This window comes from Somniosus microcephalus, unplaced genomic scaffold, assembly GCF_052327205.1.
Source record: "Somniosus microcephalus isolate GS21.2 unplaced genomic scaffold, FLI_Smic_1.0 unresolved_chr4, whole genome shotgun sequence".
NCBI lineage: Eukaryota > Metazoa > Chordata > Chondrichthyes > Squaliformes > Somniosidae > Somniosus > Somniosus microcephalus.
The window spans coordinates 35,310,593-35,327,963 of record NW_028225182.1 but is presented as its reverse complement, the minus strand read 5'-3'; the positions used below and the strand labels follow the sequence as shown (position 1 = coordinate 35,327,963).

Here is a 17,371-nt window from a genome sequence, read left to right as displayed (position 1 = left end):
CACTCCCCCCCCTCACTCCCCCCCCTCACTCCCCCCCTCACTCCCCCCCTCACTCCCCCCCTCACTCCCCCCTCACTCCCCCCTCACTCCCCCCCCCTCACTCCCCCCCCTCACTCCCCCCCTCACTCCCCCCCCTCACTCCCCCCCCTCACTCCCCCCCTCACCTCCCCCCCTCACTCCCCCCCTCACTCCCCCCCTCACTCCCCCCCTCACTCCCCCCCTCACTCCCCCCCTCACTCCCCCCCTCACTCCCCCCCTCACTCCCCCCCTCACTCCCCCCCTCACTCCCCCCCTCACTCCCCCCTCACTCCCCCCCTCACCTCCCCCCCCTCACCTCCCCCCCCTCACTCCCCCCCTCACTCCCCCCCTCACTCCCCCCCCTCACTCCCCCCCCTCACTCCCCCCCTCACTCCCCCCCCTCACTCCCCCCCCTCACTCCCCCCCTCACTCCCCCCCTCACTCCCCCCCCTCACTCCCCCCCTCACTCCCCCCCCTCACTCCCCCCCCTCACTCCCCCCTCACTCCCCCCCTCACTTCCCCCCTCACTCCCCCCCCCTCACTCCCCCACCCCCACCCCCTCACTCACCCCTCTCCCCCACCCCCTCACTCCCCCACCCCTACCCCCTCACTCACCCCTCTCCCCCACCCCCTCACTAACCCCCCTCACTCACCCCTCTCCCCCCCCCCCTTCACTAACCCGTCTCCCCTCTCTCTCCACGGCCAGAATTTGAAGGAGAAACGACACCGGCAGCAGCGGACCCACCAGGAGATCAAGGACTCCAATGAGCAGGTGCAGCAGCAGCGGGTGCAGATGCGGGAGCAAGACCGGATGGCCGAACAGAAAGTCCAGGACTTCCAGAACGCCAAAATGGTAAATGCCTGGGACAGGGGAGAACATAAGATAAGAACCTAACAATTAGGAGCAGGAGTCGGCCATTTGGCCCCTCGAGCCTGCTCCGCCATTCAATAAGATCATGGCTGATCTTCTGCCTCAACTCCACTTTCCTGCACTATCCCCATATCCCTTGATTCCCTTAATATCCAAAAATCTATCGATCTCAGCCTTGAATATACTCAACGACTGAGCCTCCACAGCCCTCTGGGGCAGAGAATTCCAAAGATTCACCACCCTCTGAGTGAAGAAATGTCTCCTCATCTCAGTCCTAAATGGCCGACCCCTTATTCTGAGACTGTGACCCCGTGTTCTAGACTCCCCAGCCAGGGGAAACATCCTCCCTGCATCTACCCTGTCAATCCCTGTAAGAATTTTGTATGTTTCAATGAGATCACCTCTCATTCTTCTAAACTCTAGAGAATATAGGCCCAGTCTACTCAATCTCTCCTCATAGGACAATCCCCCCATCCCAGGACCCAGTCTAGTGAACCTTCGTTGCCCTCCCTCTATGGCAAGTATATCCTTCCTTAGGTAAGGAGACCAACACTGTCCACAATACTCCAGGTGTGGTCTCACCAGGGCCCTATAGAATTGCAGTAAGACTTCCTTACTCTTATACACAAATCCTCTTATAATAAAGGCCAACATACCATTTGCTTTCCTAATTGCTTGCTGTACCTGCATGTTAACTTTCAGTGATTCGTGTACAAGGACACCCAGGTCCCTCTGAACACCAACATTTCCCAATCTCTCATCATTTAAAAAATACTCTGCTTTTTTATTTTTCCTACATAAGTGGATAACTTCACATTTCTCCACATTAAATTCCATTTGCCATGTTCTTGTCCACTCACTTGGTCTGTCTATATCCCCCTTGAAGCCTCTTTGCATCCTCCTCACAACTTACATTCCCACCCAGCTTTGTATCATCAGCAGACTTGGATATATTTGGTCCCCTCATCCAAATCATTGATGTAGATTGTGAATAGCTGAGGCCCAAGCACTGATCCTTGTGGTACTCCACTAGTTACAGCCTACCAATCCGAAAATTACCCGTTCATTCCTACTCTCTGTTTTCTGTCCATTAACCAATCCTCAATCCATGCTGGTATATTACCGCGAATTCTATGAGCCCTAATTTTGTTTAATAACCTCTTGTGTGGCACCTTATCAAATGCCTTCTGAAAATCCAAACACATGACATCCACTGGCTCCCCCTTATCTATTCTGCTAGTTACAACCTCAAAAAACTCTTAACAGATCCGTCAAACACGATTTCCCTTTCATAAATCTGTGTTGACTCTGCCCAATCCTATTATTATTTTCCAAGTGCCCTGTTACCAGGTCCTTAATAATAGATTCTAGCATTTCCCCTACTACTGATGTCAGGCTAACAGGTCTGTAGTTCCCCATTTTCTCTCTTCCCTCCTTTCTTAAATAGTGGGGTTACATTTGCTTCCAATCCACAGGAAACATTCTAGAATCTATGGAATTTTGGAAGATGACAACCAATGCATCCACTATCTCTATAGTCACCTCTTTTAAAATCCTAGGATGTAAGCCATCGGGTCCAGGAGATTTATCAGCTTTGCGAACCAGTGCACTTGCTCTTTGCTATTCCACTGCCGAATACGCCTGCTCTGCATGGGAAAGGTCTACTCATGCCGAGAAGATGGATGCCGTTCTGAATGCAAGCTGCCGATTTATCACAGGTTGCTTAAAACCAACAAACACCAACAGCCTATATATCCTGGCGGGTATCGCTCCCCCTGATATAAGAAGAACGGTAGCCAGCAAGAAAGAGCGACTCCATCAAACATCAGATGAGAGACACCCTCTGCATTGTCATACACCTACACCCAGCCGCCTAAAGTCAAGAAAGAGCTTCATGAACAGTGTTGTTCCATTACAATCAACCTCATCTGAAGCCCGCATTGCCTTGTGGAAAAACCGACTCGCCAGTCTTGAACAACCCCCAGCGATGGAAATTTTACTTGATGAAAGCCTTCCCCCAGGAGCTAATTGCAACTGGGCAACCTGGAAGTGCCTTAACAGACTTAGGACCGGTGTAGGTTGCTCAAAGGTGTCACTAAGCAAATGGGGATATTCAACCAGCCCGACAACTTGTGAGTGTGGAACTGAGGCACAGACTATGCAACATCTCCTGCAATGCCCATCGTTAGAGGAACCCTGCATTGTTGCAGATCTTGCCGAATTCGACAACAAGGCGCAAAAATGTGTCCAGTTCTGGCTGGGCTATGTATAGACTGTCCGTGGACACAATAAGAAGAAGAATCAGCTTTCAGTCCCATTAATTTCTCCAGTACTTTTTTTTTTTTTTACTAGTACTAATTTCTTTCAGTTCCTCATTCTCACTAGACCCTTGGTTCTCCACTATTTCCGGGTTTTTTTTGGCATCTTCTTCCGTGAAGACAGACACAAAGTATTTTTAAAATTTCTGTGCCATTTCCTTATTCCCCATTATAATTTCTCCTGTCTCAGCCTGTAAGACACCTACATTTACTTTCGCTAATCTTTTCCTTTTTACATACCTATAGAAGCTTTTACAGTCTGTTTTTATGTCTCTCGCTAGTTTACTCTCATATTCTATTTTCCCTTTCTTTATCAACTTCTTGGTCCTTCTTTGCTGAATTCTAAAATCCTCCCAATCCTCTGGCTTACTACTCTTTTTGGCAACATTATAAGCCTCTTCCTTTGATCTAATACTATCTTTAACTTCTCTTGTTAGCCACAGTTGGACCACTTTTCCTGTGGGGTTTTTGTGCCTTAAAGGAATGTATATTTGTTGTAAATTATGTATTCTTTAAATGCTAGCCATTGTTTGTCTACCATCATACCTTTTAATGTAGTTTCCCAATCTACCTTAGCCAACTCGCCCCTCATACCTACGTAGTTTGCTTTGTTTAGATTTAAGACCCTAGTTTTGGATTTAACGAAGTCCCTTTCAAACTTAATATAAAATTCTATCATATTATGGTCACTCTTCCCTAAGGGCCCCTTTACTACAAGGTTATTAATTAACCCTTTCTCGTTGCACAATACTAGATCTAAAACCGCCTGTTCCCTAGTTGATTCTTCAACATACTGATCTAGAAAACTATCTTGCATACATTCCATGAATTTGTCCTCCACACTATTACTGCAAATTTGGTTTGCCCAGTCTATATGTAGATTAAAGTCCCCCATGATTACTGTATTACCCTTGTTACATGTGCCTCTAATTTCCTGATTTATACTCTGCTCTACATTACAGCTACTGTTTGGGGGCCTATAAACAACTCCCACCAATGTTTTCTGCCCCTTGCTGTTTCTTCGCTCCACCCAAACTGATTCTACTACTTGATTTTCGGAGCTAAGATCCTTTCTCTCTACTGTCCTTATCCCATCCTTTATGATCAGGGCCACCCCTCCTCCTTTTCCATTTTTCCTATCTTTTGAAAGTTAAGTATCCGGGAATATTTCGTTCCCAACCTTGGTCACTTTTCAACCACATCTCCGTAATGGCTAATAGATCAAACCTATTAATTTCTATCTCCACTATTAATTCATCTATTTTGTTGCGAATTCTTCGCACATTCAGATATAGTGCCTTTGGCTTTGACTTATTTCTATTTTTCCCTGATGTCACCCACCCCCCCCCCCCCCTCATTAGTTTAAAGCCCTGTCTACTGCCCTAGTTATTCGATTCGCCAGGACACTGGTTCCAGCCCAGTTTAAGTGGAGCCCATCCCAACGGAACAGCTCCCTCTTTCCCCAGTACTGGTGCCGGTGCCCCATGAAGCAAAACCCCTACCTCCCACACCACTATTTGAGCCACACATTTAACCTCCTAATCTGCTTATCCCTATGCCAATTGGAGCGTGGCTCAGGTAACAATCCAGAGATTATTACCTTCTGAGGTTCTGCTTTTTAATTTGGATCCCAACTCCTCAAACTCTCTCAGCAGAACCTCGTGCCTTGTTCTACCTATGTCATTGGTTCCTATGTGGACCACGACATCTGGATCTTCCCCTTCCCACTCCAAGTTCTTCTCCAGCCGTGAGGCGATGTCTTTCCTTAATTAATCCACACTTGTCCAAGGGACTGTTAATTTTGTCCCTGATTACTGTTTCTAAAAGCTTCCCCACCACCGAGGTTAAACTGACTGGCCTGTAGTTGCTGGGTTTATCTTTGAACAAGGGTGTAACATTTTCAATTCTCTAGTCCTCTGGCACCACCCACGTATCTAAGGAGGATTGGAATATTATGGCCAGTACATCCGTGATTTCCGCCCTCAACTCCCTCAGCATCCTAGGATGCATCCCATCCGCTCCTGGTGACTTAAATACTTTAAGTACAGCCAACCTTTCTAGTACCTCCTCTTTATCAATTTTTATCCCATCCAGTATCTCCTCTACCTCCTCCTTTACTATGCCTATGGCAGCATCCTCTTCCTTGGTGAAGACAGATGCAAAGTACTCATTTAGTACCTCAGCCATACGTTCTACTTCCATGCATAGGTCTCCTAATCGACCCCACCTCTCCTCTTACTAATTATATGCCTATAGAAGACTTTTGGATGACTTTTTATGTTGGCTGCCATTCTATTCTCATACCCTCTTATTTTCTTTTTCACTTCTCCTCTGACCTTTCTATATATAGCCTGATTCTCAAATGTATTTGCAGCCTGACATCTGTCATGCGCGCTCTTTTTCTGCTTTATCTTACTCTATCTCTTTCGTCATCCAGGGAGCCCTGACTTTAGTTGCCCTGCCTTTCCCCCTAGTGCGAATGTACCTAAACTTTTTCCTCTTTAAAAGCAGCCCATTGTTCCACTACTGTTTTGTCTGCCAATCTTTGATTCCTGTTTACCCGGGCCAGATCCGTTCTCAACCCACTGAAATTGGCCTTCCCCCAGTTAAACATTTTTACTCTAGATTGCTCCCTATCCTTTTCCATAGCTAATCTAAACCTTATGATACTATGATCACTGTTCCCTAAATGTTCACCTACTTGCTCCACTTGACCCACCTCATTCCCCACAACCAGATCCAGCAATGCCTCCTCCCTCGTCAGGCCGGAAACATACTGATCAAGAAAGTTCTCCTGAACACACTTCAGAAATGATTCCCCCTCTCTGCCCTTAACACTATTTCAATTCCAGTCTATATTAGGATAGTTGAAGTCCCCCATTATCACTACTCTATAGTTCTTGCACCTCTCTGTAATTTCTCTGCAACTTTGCTCTTCTATATCTTTCCCACTATTTGCTGGTCTATAGAACACACCTCATAGTGTAATGGCACCTCTATTATTTCTTAACTCTAACCAAATAGATTCTGTCCCTTAACCCCTCCAGGACATCCTCCCTCTCCAGCACTGTAACATTCTCCTTAACCAATACTGCCACACACCACCTCCTATCTTCCCTGAACACTTTATAACCAGGAATATTTAATACCCAAGCCTGCCCCTTTTTGAGCCAGGTCTCAGTTATTGCCACAACATCATTTTCCCACCTGGCCATTTGTACCTGCAGCTCACTTACCTTGTTTACTACGCTTCGTGCATTCACATACATACACTGTAAACTATCTTAGACCACCCTGTGTTCTCTTTCAGTCTGACCCCACCTAATAACCTACTAGTTCTTACTTTAGTGCTCTCGCCCTCTCCCAATCCTTTGAACACTTTATTTCCCCTTTCTAATGTGACATCCTGCTGCCCATCCCCCTACCAAATTAGTTTAAACCCTCTCCAACAGCACTAGCAAACCTCCCCGCGAGGATATTGGTTCTGGCCCTGTTGAGGTGCAACCTGTCCGACCCGTACAGGTCCCACCTCCCCCAGAACTGGTCCCAATGCCCCAGGAATCTAAATCCCTCCCTCCTGCACCATGTCTCCAGCCACGCATTCATCTGTGCTATCCTATTTCTATACTCACGAGCGCTTGGCACCGCGAGTGTTTGATGGGATAGTGTAGAGGGAGTTTTACTCTGTGTCTAACCCCATGCTGTACCTGCCCTGGGAGTGTTTGATGGGGACAGTGTAGAGGGAGCTTTACTCTGTATCTAACCCCATGCTGTACCTGTCCTGGGAGTGTTTGATGGGACAGTGTAGAGGGATGTTTATTCTGTATCTAACCTGTGCTGTACCTGCCCTGGGAGTGTTTGATGGGACAGTGTAGACGGAGCTTTACTCTGTATCTAACCCCATGCTGTACCTGTCCTGGGAGTGTTTGATGGGACAGTGTAGAGGGATGTTTATTCTGTATCTAACCTATGCTGTACCTGCCCTGGGAGTGTTTGATGGGACAGTGTAGACGGAGCTTTGCTCTGTATCTAACCCCGTGCTGTACCTGCCCCGGGAGTGTTTGATGGGACGGTGTAGAGGGAGCTTTACTCTGTATCTAACCCATGCTGTACCTGCCCTGGGAGTGTTTGATGGGACTGTGTAGAGGGAGCTTTACTCTGTATCTAACCCGTGCTGTACCTGCCCTGGGGGTGTTTGATGGGACAGTGTAGAGGGAGCTTTACTCTGTATCTAACCCTGTGCTGTACCTGTCCTAGGAGTGTTTGATGGGACAGTGTAGAGGGAGCTTTACTCTGTATCTAACCCCGTGCTGTACCTGTCCTAGGAGTGTTTGATGGGACAGTGTAGAGGGAGCTTTACTCTGTATCTGACCCCGTGCTGTACCTGTCCTAGGAGTGTTTGATGGGACAGTGTAGAGGGAGCTTTACTCTGTATCTAACCCTGTGCTGTACCTGTCCTAGGAGTGTTTGATGGGACAGTGTAGAGGGAGCTTTACTCTGTATCTAACCCCGTGCTGTACCTGTCCTAGGAGTGTTTGATGGGACAGTGTAGAGGGAGCTTTACTCTGTATCTGACCCGTGCTGTACCTGTATTTTCCCCAGGAAAGAGAGGCAGCCTTTGAGGAGCATCAGAATAATTTGAAACGGGAGAAGGCGATTGAAGTGGCTCGACTGCAGGCACTACAGGAACGTGCCCACGATCACAAGGCAGAGCAGGTGGGTGTAAATATATCTCCCTGAGAGAGGGACTGAGAGACCCCAGTCAGTGCACAGATATCTCCCTGAGGAAGAGGGACTGAGAGACACCAGTCAGTGTACAGATATCTCCCTGAGGGAGAGGGACTGAGAGACACCAGTCAGTGCACAGATATCTCCCTGAGGGAGAGGGACTGAGAGACACCAGTCAGTGTACAGATATCTCCCTGAGAGAGAGAGAGGGACTGAGAGACACCAGTCAGTGTACAGATATCTCCCTGAGAGAGAGGGACTGAGAGACACCAGTCAGTGTACAGATATCTCCCTGAGAGAGAGGGACTGAGAGACACCAGTCAGTGTACAGATATCTCCCTGAGAGAGAGAGAGGGACTGAGAGACACCAGTCAGTGTACAGATATCTCCCTGAGAGAGAGGGACTGAGAGACACCAGTCAGTGTACAGATATCTCCCTGAGAGAGAGGGACTGAGAGACACCAGTCAGTGTACAGATATCTCCCTGAGAGAGAGGGACTGAGAGACACCAGTCAGTGTACAGATATCTCCCTGAGGGAGAGGGACTGAGAGACACCAGTCAGTGTACAGATATCTCCCTGAGGGAGAGGGACTGAGAGACACCAGTCAGTGTACAGATATTTCCCTGAGGGAGAGAGAGGGACTGAGAGACACCAGTCAGTGTACAGATATCTCCCTGAGGGAGAGGGACTGAGAGACACCAGTCAGTGTTCAGATATCTCCCTGAGGGAGAGGGACTGAGAGACACCAGTCAGTGTACAGATATCTCCCTGAGGGAGAGAGAGGGACTGAGAGACACCAGTCAGTGTACAGATATCTCTCTGAGAGAGAGGGACTGAGAGACACCAGTCAGTGTACAGATATCTCCCTGAGAGAGAGAGGGACTGAGAGACACCAGTCAGTGTACAGATATCTCTCTGAGAGAGAGGGACTGAGAGACACCAGTCAGTGTTCAGATATCTCTCTGAGAGAGAGGGACTGAGAGACACCAGTCAGTGTACAGATATCTCTCTGAGAGAGAGAGGGACTGAGAGACACCAGTCAGTGTACAGATACCTCCCTGAGAGAGAGGGACTGAGAGACACCAGTCAGTGTACAGATATCTCTCTGAGAGAGAGGGACTGAGAGACACCAGTCAGTGTACAGATATCTCCCTGAGGGAGAGGGATTGAGGGACACCAGTCCTTGTAACGTTATCTCCCCGAGAGGGAGGAGATTTCCCCAGTGCTTCCCCGCTTTCTGTCTATTGTAGGATGCGCTGAGAGCGAAGAGAAGCCAGGAGGCCTCGGAGCGAGAATGGCGCCGGAAGGAGCTGGCGGACATGCGGAAGAAAGCCGAGGTGTCCGAAATGTTGAAGAAATCGCGAGCGGATCAGATCCGGCAGAAGCAGCACTTCTTGGCCGTGCAGGGAACCAAGGAACGCCAGGAATTCGAGAGAGTCCTCAAGTAGGTCACTGACCTTTCACCCTCGGGGGCGCGGGGTCAAACCCAATCCAGGGTTCCGGGTGTCACAGTGCGTCAGACACTGTCATAGAATCATAGAGTAGTACAGCACAGAAGGAGGCCATTGGGCCCATCTCATCTGTGCCGGCTCTTTGAAAGACCAATCCAGTCAGTCCCACTCCCCCGCTCTCTTCCCACATCCCTGCAATCTTTTCTCCTTCCAATATTTATCCAATTCCCTTTTGAGTCTGTCTCCACCACCCTATCAGGCAGCCCAATCCAATTCCTAACCACTCGTTGCGTAAACATTTTTTCCTCATCTCCCCTCTGGTTCTTTTGCCCATCGCCTTAAATCTGTGTCCTCTGGTTATCGACCCTTCAGCCATTGGAAACAGTCTCTCCTTATTTACACTATCAAAAACCGCTCGTGATTTTGAACACCTCTATTAAATCTCCTCTTCGCCTTGTCTGCTCTAAGGAGAACAATCCCAGTTTCTCCAGTCTCTCCACGTAACTGAAGTTCCTCATCCCTGGTACCATTCTGGTCAATCTCCCCTTAACCTTCTCTGCTCTAAGGAGAACAACCCCAGTTTCTCCAGTCTCTCCACGTAACTGAAGTCCCTCATCCCTGGTACCATTCTGGTCAATCTACCCTTAACCTTCTCTGCTCTAAGGAGAACAACCCCAGTTTCTCCAGTCTCTCCACGTAACTGAAGCCCCTCATCCCTGGTACCATTCTGGCCAATCTCCTCTTAACTCTCACGATGCGGTCTCCTCTACATTGGGGAGACCAAACGCAGATTGGACGATCGCTTTGCAGAACACCTCCGTTCAGTCCGTAAGGGTGACCCTGAGCTCCGCTTCACTCCCACTCTGATCTCTCTGTCCTCGGCCTATTACATTGTTCCAACGAAGCTCAACGTAAGCTCGAGGAACAGCACCTCATCTTTCGATTGGGCACTTTACAACCTTCTGGACTCAACATCGAGTTCCAACAATTTCAGGCCATAACCCCTGCCCCCGTTTTTCATGCTGTGTGATTTTTGCCATTCCCATTTGCAACATTTTATCTTTCCTGCTTCTTACAAAAGCACAGACTGTTCCTTCAATTCCTCCCCTCCCGCCCCCGTCTCTGCACCTGCTTAATATCTGTTACATCTCCAGCTTTTTCCAGTTCCGATGAAGGGTCCCAGACCTGAAACGTTAACTCTGTTTCTCTCTCCACGGATGCTGCCTGGCCTGCTGAGTATTTCCAGCATTTTCTGTTGTTATTTCCTCTTAGCCTTCTCTGCTCTAAGGAGAACAACCCCAGTTTCTCCAGTCTCTCCATGTAACTGAAGTTCCTCATCCCTGGTACCATTCTGGTCAATCTCCCCTTAACCTTCTCTGCTCTAAGGAGAACAACCCCAGCTTCTCCAGTCACTCCATGTAACTGAAGTTCCTCATCCCTGGTACCATTCTGGCCAATCTCCCCTTAACCTTCTCTGCTCTAAGGAGAACAACCCCAGCTTCTCCAGCCACTCCATGTAACTGAAGTCCCTCATCCCTGCTATCATTCTGGTCAATCTCCTCTGCACCCTCTCCAAAGCCTTCACATCCTTCCTAAAGTGCGGTGCCCAGAATTGGACACAATACTCCAGCTAGGGCCGAACTTATATAGGTTTAGCATAACTTCCTGGCTTTTGTACTCTATGGGCTCAATTTTCCAAACCCCTTGAAGGCGGGCTTGGAGGCGGGAGTGGGGGGGAAATTGCAGAATCGGGGGGGCAGGAACCCATCCCGCCCCCCAACCCGCCTCCATGCCTGTTTCCCAGGAGGCGGGTACCCAACCTGTGCTGGGAGCCGCCTCCCCGAGGCGGGAAGGGGATTAGTGTCAATTAACTGCCTGTTAACAGGTAGTTAACGGGCAGTTTTTAGCCTAATCCCTATTTTTAGCCCTGAAGTGTGGGATTCCCGACGGCTCCAAACCACGGCAAGTTAGCGAGGCGGACCGTCGGGCTGAAGGGCTTGGAGGGGTCGAGATGTCCGGTGTTCAGGTGAGTGATGGGTGCATGAGTGCAGAGGTAAGTGTGTTTGGTGTGTGTAAAGTGTTTAAATAAGTTTTACTTACCTTTACTTAATAATGCAGGCTTCCTTCCTTCAGGTCTCGGGAGTCCCTCATCTCACCGGCACAGAAAGCAGAATGGCCGCGAGCTGTCAAAGTTGCAGCATTCAGCTTTCTGTTCTGGAGAGATTTCTAACTGAGTCTGTGGAGAAGGACTCAAGTTAGAAGTCAGATTGTCAGCTTCACAGAGCTGTCAAATGCTGATATCTCATCTGTCAAAAGCTTTTGACAGAGGAAATGTCAACCCCTGACGTTACCTGTTGCCGGGTGGCCCTTAATTGGCCTGCTGAGCCCGCTGGGTGGACTCAACAAGGTCAATCAAGGGAAAATCGCGTGGGTTGGCCACAACTCGATGGAGGCGGGACTACAACCCAAACAGTGGGAGTCCCGCCTCCAACACGTCCCCATCGATAAAATCCAGCCCTGTGTCTCTATTTATAAAGCCCAGGATCCCGTATGCTACTTTGTTAACCTGTCCTGCTACCTTCAAAGGTTTATGTACATTCACCCCCAGGTGTCTCTGTTCCTGCACTTCCGTTAAAATTGTACCATTTAGTGTGTATGCTCTCTCCTCATTCTGCTTGCTTGACTAATCTACTGGAATGTTTTGAGGATGTAACTGGTAGAATAGATAAGGGAGAACCAGTGGATGTGGTGTATTTGGACTTTCAGAAGGTTTTCGATAAGGTCCCGCATAAGAGATTAGCGTGTAAAGTTAAGGCACACGGGATTGGGGGTAAGGTACTGACTTGGATAGAGAACTGGTTGGCAGACAGGAAGCAAAGAGTTGGAATAGACGGGTCTTTTTCCGAGTGGCAGGCAGTGACTAGTGGGATCGGTGCTAGGACCCCAGCTATTCACAATATATATAAATGATCTAGACGAGGGAACTAGGTGTAATATCTCCAAGTTTGCAGATGACACAAAGCTGGGTGGGCGTGTGTGCTGTGAGGAGGATGCAGAGAAACTCCAGTATGATTTGGACAGGTTGGGTGATTGGGCAGAAGCATGGCAGATGCAGTATAATGTGGATAAATGCGAGGTTATCCACTTTGGTGGCAAAAACAGGAAGGCAGATTATTATCTGAAATGCAATAGATTGGAAGAAGGGGAAGTGCAACGAGACCTGGGTGTCCTTGTGCACCAGTCGCTGAAGGTAAGCATGCAGGTGCAGCAGGCGGTTAAGAAGGCAAATGGTACGTTGGCCTTCGTAGCGAGAGCGTTTGAGTACAGGAACAAGGATGTCTTGCTGCAGTTGTACAGGGCCTTGGTGAGACCACACCTTGAGTATTGTGTGCCGTTTTGGTCGCCTTATCTGTGGAAGGATGTTCTTGCCATGGAGGGAGTGCAGCGAAGATTCACCAGACTGATACCTGGGATGGCAGGAATGACGTATGAGGAGAGATTGGGTTGATTGGGATTATACTCGCTGGAGTTTAGAAGAATGAGAGGGGATCTCATTGAAACTTATAACATTCTAACAGGACTAGACAGACTAGATGCAGGAAGGATGTTCCTGATGGCGGGGGAGTCCAGAACCAGGGGTCACAGTCTAAGGATAAGGGGTAAGCCATTTAAGACAGATGAGGAGGAATTTCTTCACCCAGAGAGTGGTGAACCTGTGGAATTCTCTACCACAGAAGGCAGTTGAGGCCAAGTCATTAAATATATTCAAGAAGGAGTTAGATATATTTCTTAAGGCTAAAGGGATCAAGGGATATGGGGAGAAAGCAGGGACCGGGTACTGAACTTGGATGATCAGCCATGATCTCATTGAATGGCGGAGCAGGCTCGAGGGGCCGAATGGCCTACTCCTGCTCCTATCTTCTATGTTTCTTACCAATATGCATCACCTCACACTTCTGTGTTTAATTTTATCTGCCACGTGTCGGCCCATTCTACCAGCCTGTCTGTGTCTTCCTGAAAGTCGATCACTCTCCTCCTCACTCTTTACTACACTTCCAAGTTTTGTGTCTTCTGCAGATTTCAAAATTGTGCCCTGTACCCTCAAGTCCAAGCCATTAATATATATTCCAAAAACAGCAGTGTTCCTAGTACTGAACCTTGGGGAACGCCACTCTACACCTCTCTCCAGTCCAAAAAACAGCCATTCACCACAACTCTCACTTCACCAATTTTGTATCCATGCTGCTACTGCCCCTTTTAATCCCATGGGCTTCAATTTTGCTCACAAGCCTAATATGTGGCACTTTATCAAACGCCTTTTGAAAGTCCGTCTACACATAAGTAACATAGAAACAAAGAAGATAGGAGCAGGAGTACGCCATTCGGCCCCTCGAGCCTGTTCCGCCATTTAATGAGATCATGGCTGATCATCCAAATTCAGTACCCTGTCCCTGCCTTCTCCCCATATCCCTTGATCCCTTTAGCCTTAAGAAATATATCTAACTCCTTCTTGAATATATTTAATGAATTGGCCTCAACTGCCTTCTATGGTAGAGAATTCTACAGGTTCACCACTCTCTGGGTGAAGAAATTCCTCCTCATCTCGGTCCTAAATGACTTACCCCTTATCTTTAGACTGTGACCCCTGGTTCTGGACTCCCCCGCCATCGGGAACATCCTTCCTGCATCTAATCTGTCTAGTCCTGTTAGAATTTTATAAGTTTCAATGAAATCCCCTCTCATTCTTCTAAACTCCAGCGAGTACAAGCCAAATTGACCCAATCTCTCCTCATATATGTCATTCCTGCCATCCCAGGTATCAGCCTGGTGAATCTTCGCTGCACTCCCTCCATGGCAAGAACATCCTTCCTCAGATAAGGCGACCAAAACTGCACACAATTCTCAAGGTGTGGTCTCACCAAGGCCCTGTACAACTGCAGCAAGACATCCTTGCTCTTGCACTCGAATCCTCTCGCTATGAAGGCCAACATACCATTTGCCGCCTTAACCGCCTGCATGCTTACCTTCAGCGACTGGTGCACAAGGACGCCCAGGTCTCATCAAAAAACTCAATCAAGTTAGTCAAAATGATATGCCCTTAACAAATCCATGCTGGCTCTCCTTTATTAGTCCATGCTGTTCCAAGTGGCTGTTAACTTTCTTCCGTATTATTGTTTCCCCATCATTGACCTTTGGGGTCAAATCCAGTGTAGGGGGGGGGGGGCGGTCGAGGGTCACAGTGTGGGAGACACTGACCTTTCCCCTTGGGGTATAGATCTGCTTGATCAGTTCTGGAGGGTTTGGTTAAGGGAGTTACTGAATGACCGTACCTCTCCTGTAACGGTGCCTATTTAGAGGGTGAGGGGTAGGCTTGGCACTCGCTGTGACTGGTGGATCTGAACCTACAGAGTCCAGAAAGAAAAGATTGCAAAGGAGAAGAAAGAGGAAGAGGGCAAGCAGTACGGGAGGACCAAGTATGCCACGAACCTGCGGGAGCAGATCCGGGAGAGGGAAGAGAAGCACATCGAGGAGCGAGCAGCCTTCTTTGAGGAAGGGAAGCGTCTGAAAGAGGAGGCTCATCACCGACGGCTCCGTCTCGACCAGATCAAGCGGAAAAAGCTCGAGGAACTGAGGTCAGGTCCATTGGAATTGTGTGCAATGGGAGTGAATGGGAAGGGGTTTGGGTCCATTGGGATTGTGTACAGTGGGAGTGAATGGGAAGGGGTTTGGGTCCATTGGGATTGTGTACAGTGGGAGTGAATGGGAAGGAGTTTGGGTCCATTGAGATTGTGTACAGTGGGAGTGAATGGGAAGGGGTTTGGGTCCATTGGGATTGTGTACAGTGGGAGTGAATGGGAAGGGGCTTGGGTCCATTGGGATTGTGTACAGTGGGAGTGAATGGGAAGGGGTTTGGTCCATTGGGATTGTGTACAGTGGGAGTGAATGGGAAGGGGTTTGGTCCATTGGGATTGTGTACAGTGGGAGGGAATGGGAAGGGGTTTTGTCCATTGGGATTGTGTACAGTGGGAGTGAGTGGGAAGGGGTATGGGTTCATTGGGATTGTGTACAATGGGAGTGAATGGGAAGGGGTTTGGTCCATTGGGATTGTGTACAGTGGGAGTGAATGGGAAGGGGTTTGGGTCCATTGGGATTGTGTACAGTGGGAGTGAATGGGAAGGGGCTTGGGTCCATTGGGATTGTGTACAATGGGAGTGAATGGGAAGGGGTTTGGTCCATTGGGATTGTGTACAGTGGGAGTGAATGGGAAAGGATTTTGGGTCCATTGGGATTGTGTACAGGAGTGAATGGGAAGGGGTTTGGTCCATTGGGATTGTGTACAGTGGGAGTGAATGGGAAGGAGTTTGGGTCCATTGGGATTGTGTACAGTGGGAAGGGGTTTGGGTCCATTGGGATTGTGTACAGTGGGAAGGGGTTTGGGTCCATTGGGATTGTGTACAGTGGGAATGAGTGGGAAGGAGTTTGGGTCCATTGGGATTGTGTACAGTGGGAGTGAATGGGAAGGGGTTTGGTCCATTGGGATTGTGTACAGTGGGAGTGAATGGGAAGGAGTTTGGGTCCATTGGGATTGTGTACAGTGGGAGTGAGTGGGAAGGGGTTTGGGTCCATTGGGATTGTGTACAGTGGGAGTGAGTGGGAAGGGGTTTGGGTCCATTGGGATTGTGTACAGTGGGAGTGAGTGGGACGGGGTTGAGTCCTGTGTACAGTGAGTGGGAAGGGGTTGTGTCCTGTGTACAGTGAGTGGGATGGGGTTGTGCCCTGTGTACAGTGAGTGGGACGGGGTTGAGTCCTGTGTACAGTGAGTGGGATGGGGTTGTGCCCTGTGTACAGTGAGTGGGATGGGGTTGTGCCCTGTGTACAGTGAGTGGGATGGGGTTGTGCCCTGTGTACAGTGAGTGGGATGGGGTTGAGTCCTGTGTACAGTGAGTGGGACGGGGTTGTGTCCTGTGTACAGTGAGTGGGACGGGGTTGTGCCCTGTGTACAGTGAGTGGGATGGGGTTGTGTCCTGTGTACAGTGAGTGGGACGGGGTTGTGCCCTGTGTACAGTGAGTGGGACGGGGTTGTGCCCTGTGTACAGTGAGTGGGATGGGGTTGTGCCCTGTGTACAGTGAGTGGGATGGGGTTGTGCCCTGTGTACAGTGAGTGGGATGGGGTTGTGCCCTGTGTACAGTGAGTGGGACGGGGTTGTGCCCTGTGTACAGTGAGTGGGATGGGGTTGTGCCCTGTGTACAGTGAGTGGGATGGGGTTGTGCCCTGTGTACAGTGAGTGGGACGGGGTTGTGCCCTGTGTACAGTGAGTGGGATGGGGTTGTGCCCTGTGTACAGTGAGTGGGATGGGGTTGTGCCCTGTGTACAGTGAGTGGGATGGGGTTGTGCCCTGTGTACAGTGAGTGGGACGGGGTTGTGTCCTGTATCAGATCAGTTCGAGTGTCTATATCTTTTTCGCGACCATCTTTTGCAGGTCTGTCGGTCTCCCGGAGAAGTATTGCCGTGAAATTGAGCGTCGCCTACAGGCTGTGACGACATAGGGAGGCACTGGTATGTGGGACAGTGGCTGCGTCGGGAGATTATATTGCAGACTTTGTGTTCGATGTGTGATATCGTCTTTAAAATAAAGAATAAATTTACCATCATCTGTGTTGTCGTTTGCGAGAAGTGAGTTTTCCTGTGTTCCGCAATCCGCTTCTCACACGTTGTGTCGCTGGGCAAACAACCCGCAACCCCTCACCAACCTCCAACCCCTCACCCCCAAACCCCCTCACCCTGCCCCCCCCCTCACCAGTCAGTGTACAGATATCTCCCTGAGGAAGAGGGACTGAGAGACACCAGTCAATGTACAGATATCTCCCCGTGAGAGAGAGGGACTGAGAGACACCAGTCAGTGTACAGCTATCTCACAGAGAGAGAGAGAGAGAGAGAGAGAGGGACTGAGAGACCCCAGTCAGTGTACAGATATCTCCCTG

At 49.2% G+C, this 17,371-nt stretch overlaps 1 protein-coding gene across 1 annotated transcript; it reads left to right on the top strand.

The window, feature by feature from the left end:
* The first annotated feature begins 702 nt into the window (after positions 1-702).
* Positions 703-17,041, top strand: LOC147090511 (cilia- and flagella-associated protein 45-like). The gene is made up of 5 exons (XM_085977289.1): positions 703-871; positions 7,810-7,923; positions 9,188-9,381; positions 14,797-15,021; positions 16,870-17,041. Exons 1-5 carry the CDS (start codon positions 812-814, stop codon positions 16,934-16,936), a joined length of 660 nt encoding a protein of 219 aa, XP_085833415.1. The 5' UTR covers positions 703-811; the 3' UTR covers positions 16,937-17,041.
* Positions 17,042-17,371: the final 330 nt, after the last annotated feature.

Coding starts and splice junctions, on each gene's coding strand:
- LOC147090511 (XM_085977289.1), top strand. CDS start 812: ATGCGGGAGCAAGACCGGATGGCCGAACAGAAAGTCCAGGACTTCCAG. Junction 7,924..9,187: donor ACGATCACAAGGCAGAGCAG/GTGGGTGTAAAT, acceptor TGTCTATTGTAG/GATGCGCTGAGAGCGAAGAG. Junction 9,382..14,796: donor GAATTCGAGAGAGTCCTCAA/GTAGGTCACTGA, acceptor CTGAACCTACAG/AGTCCAGAAAGAAAAGATTG.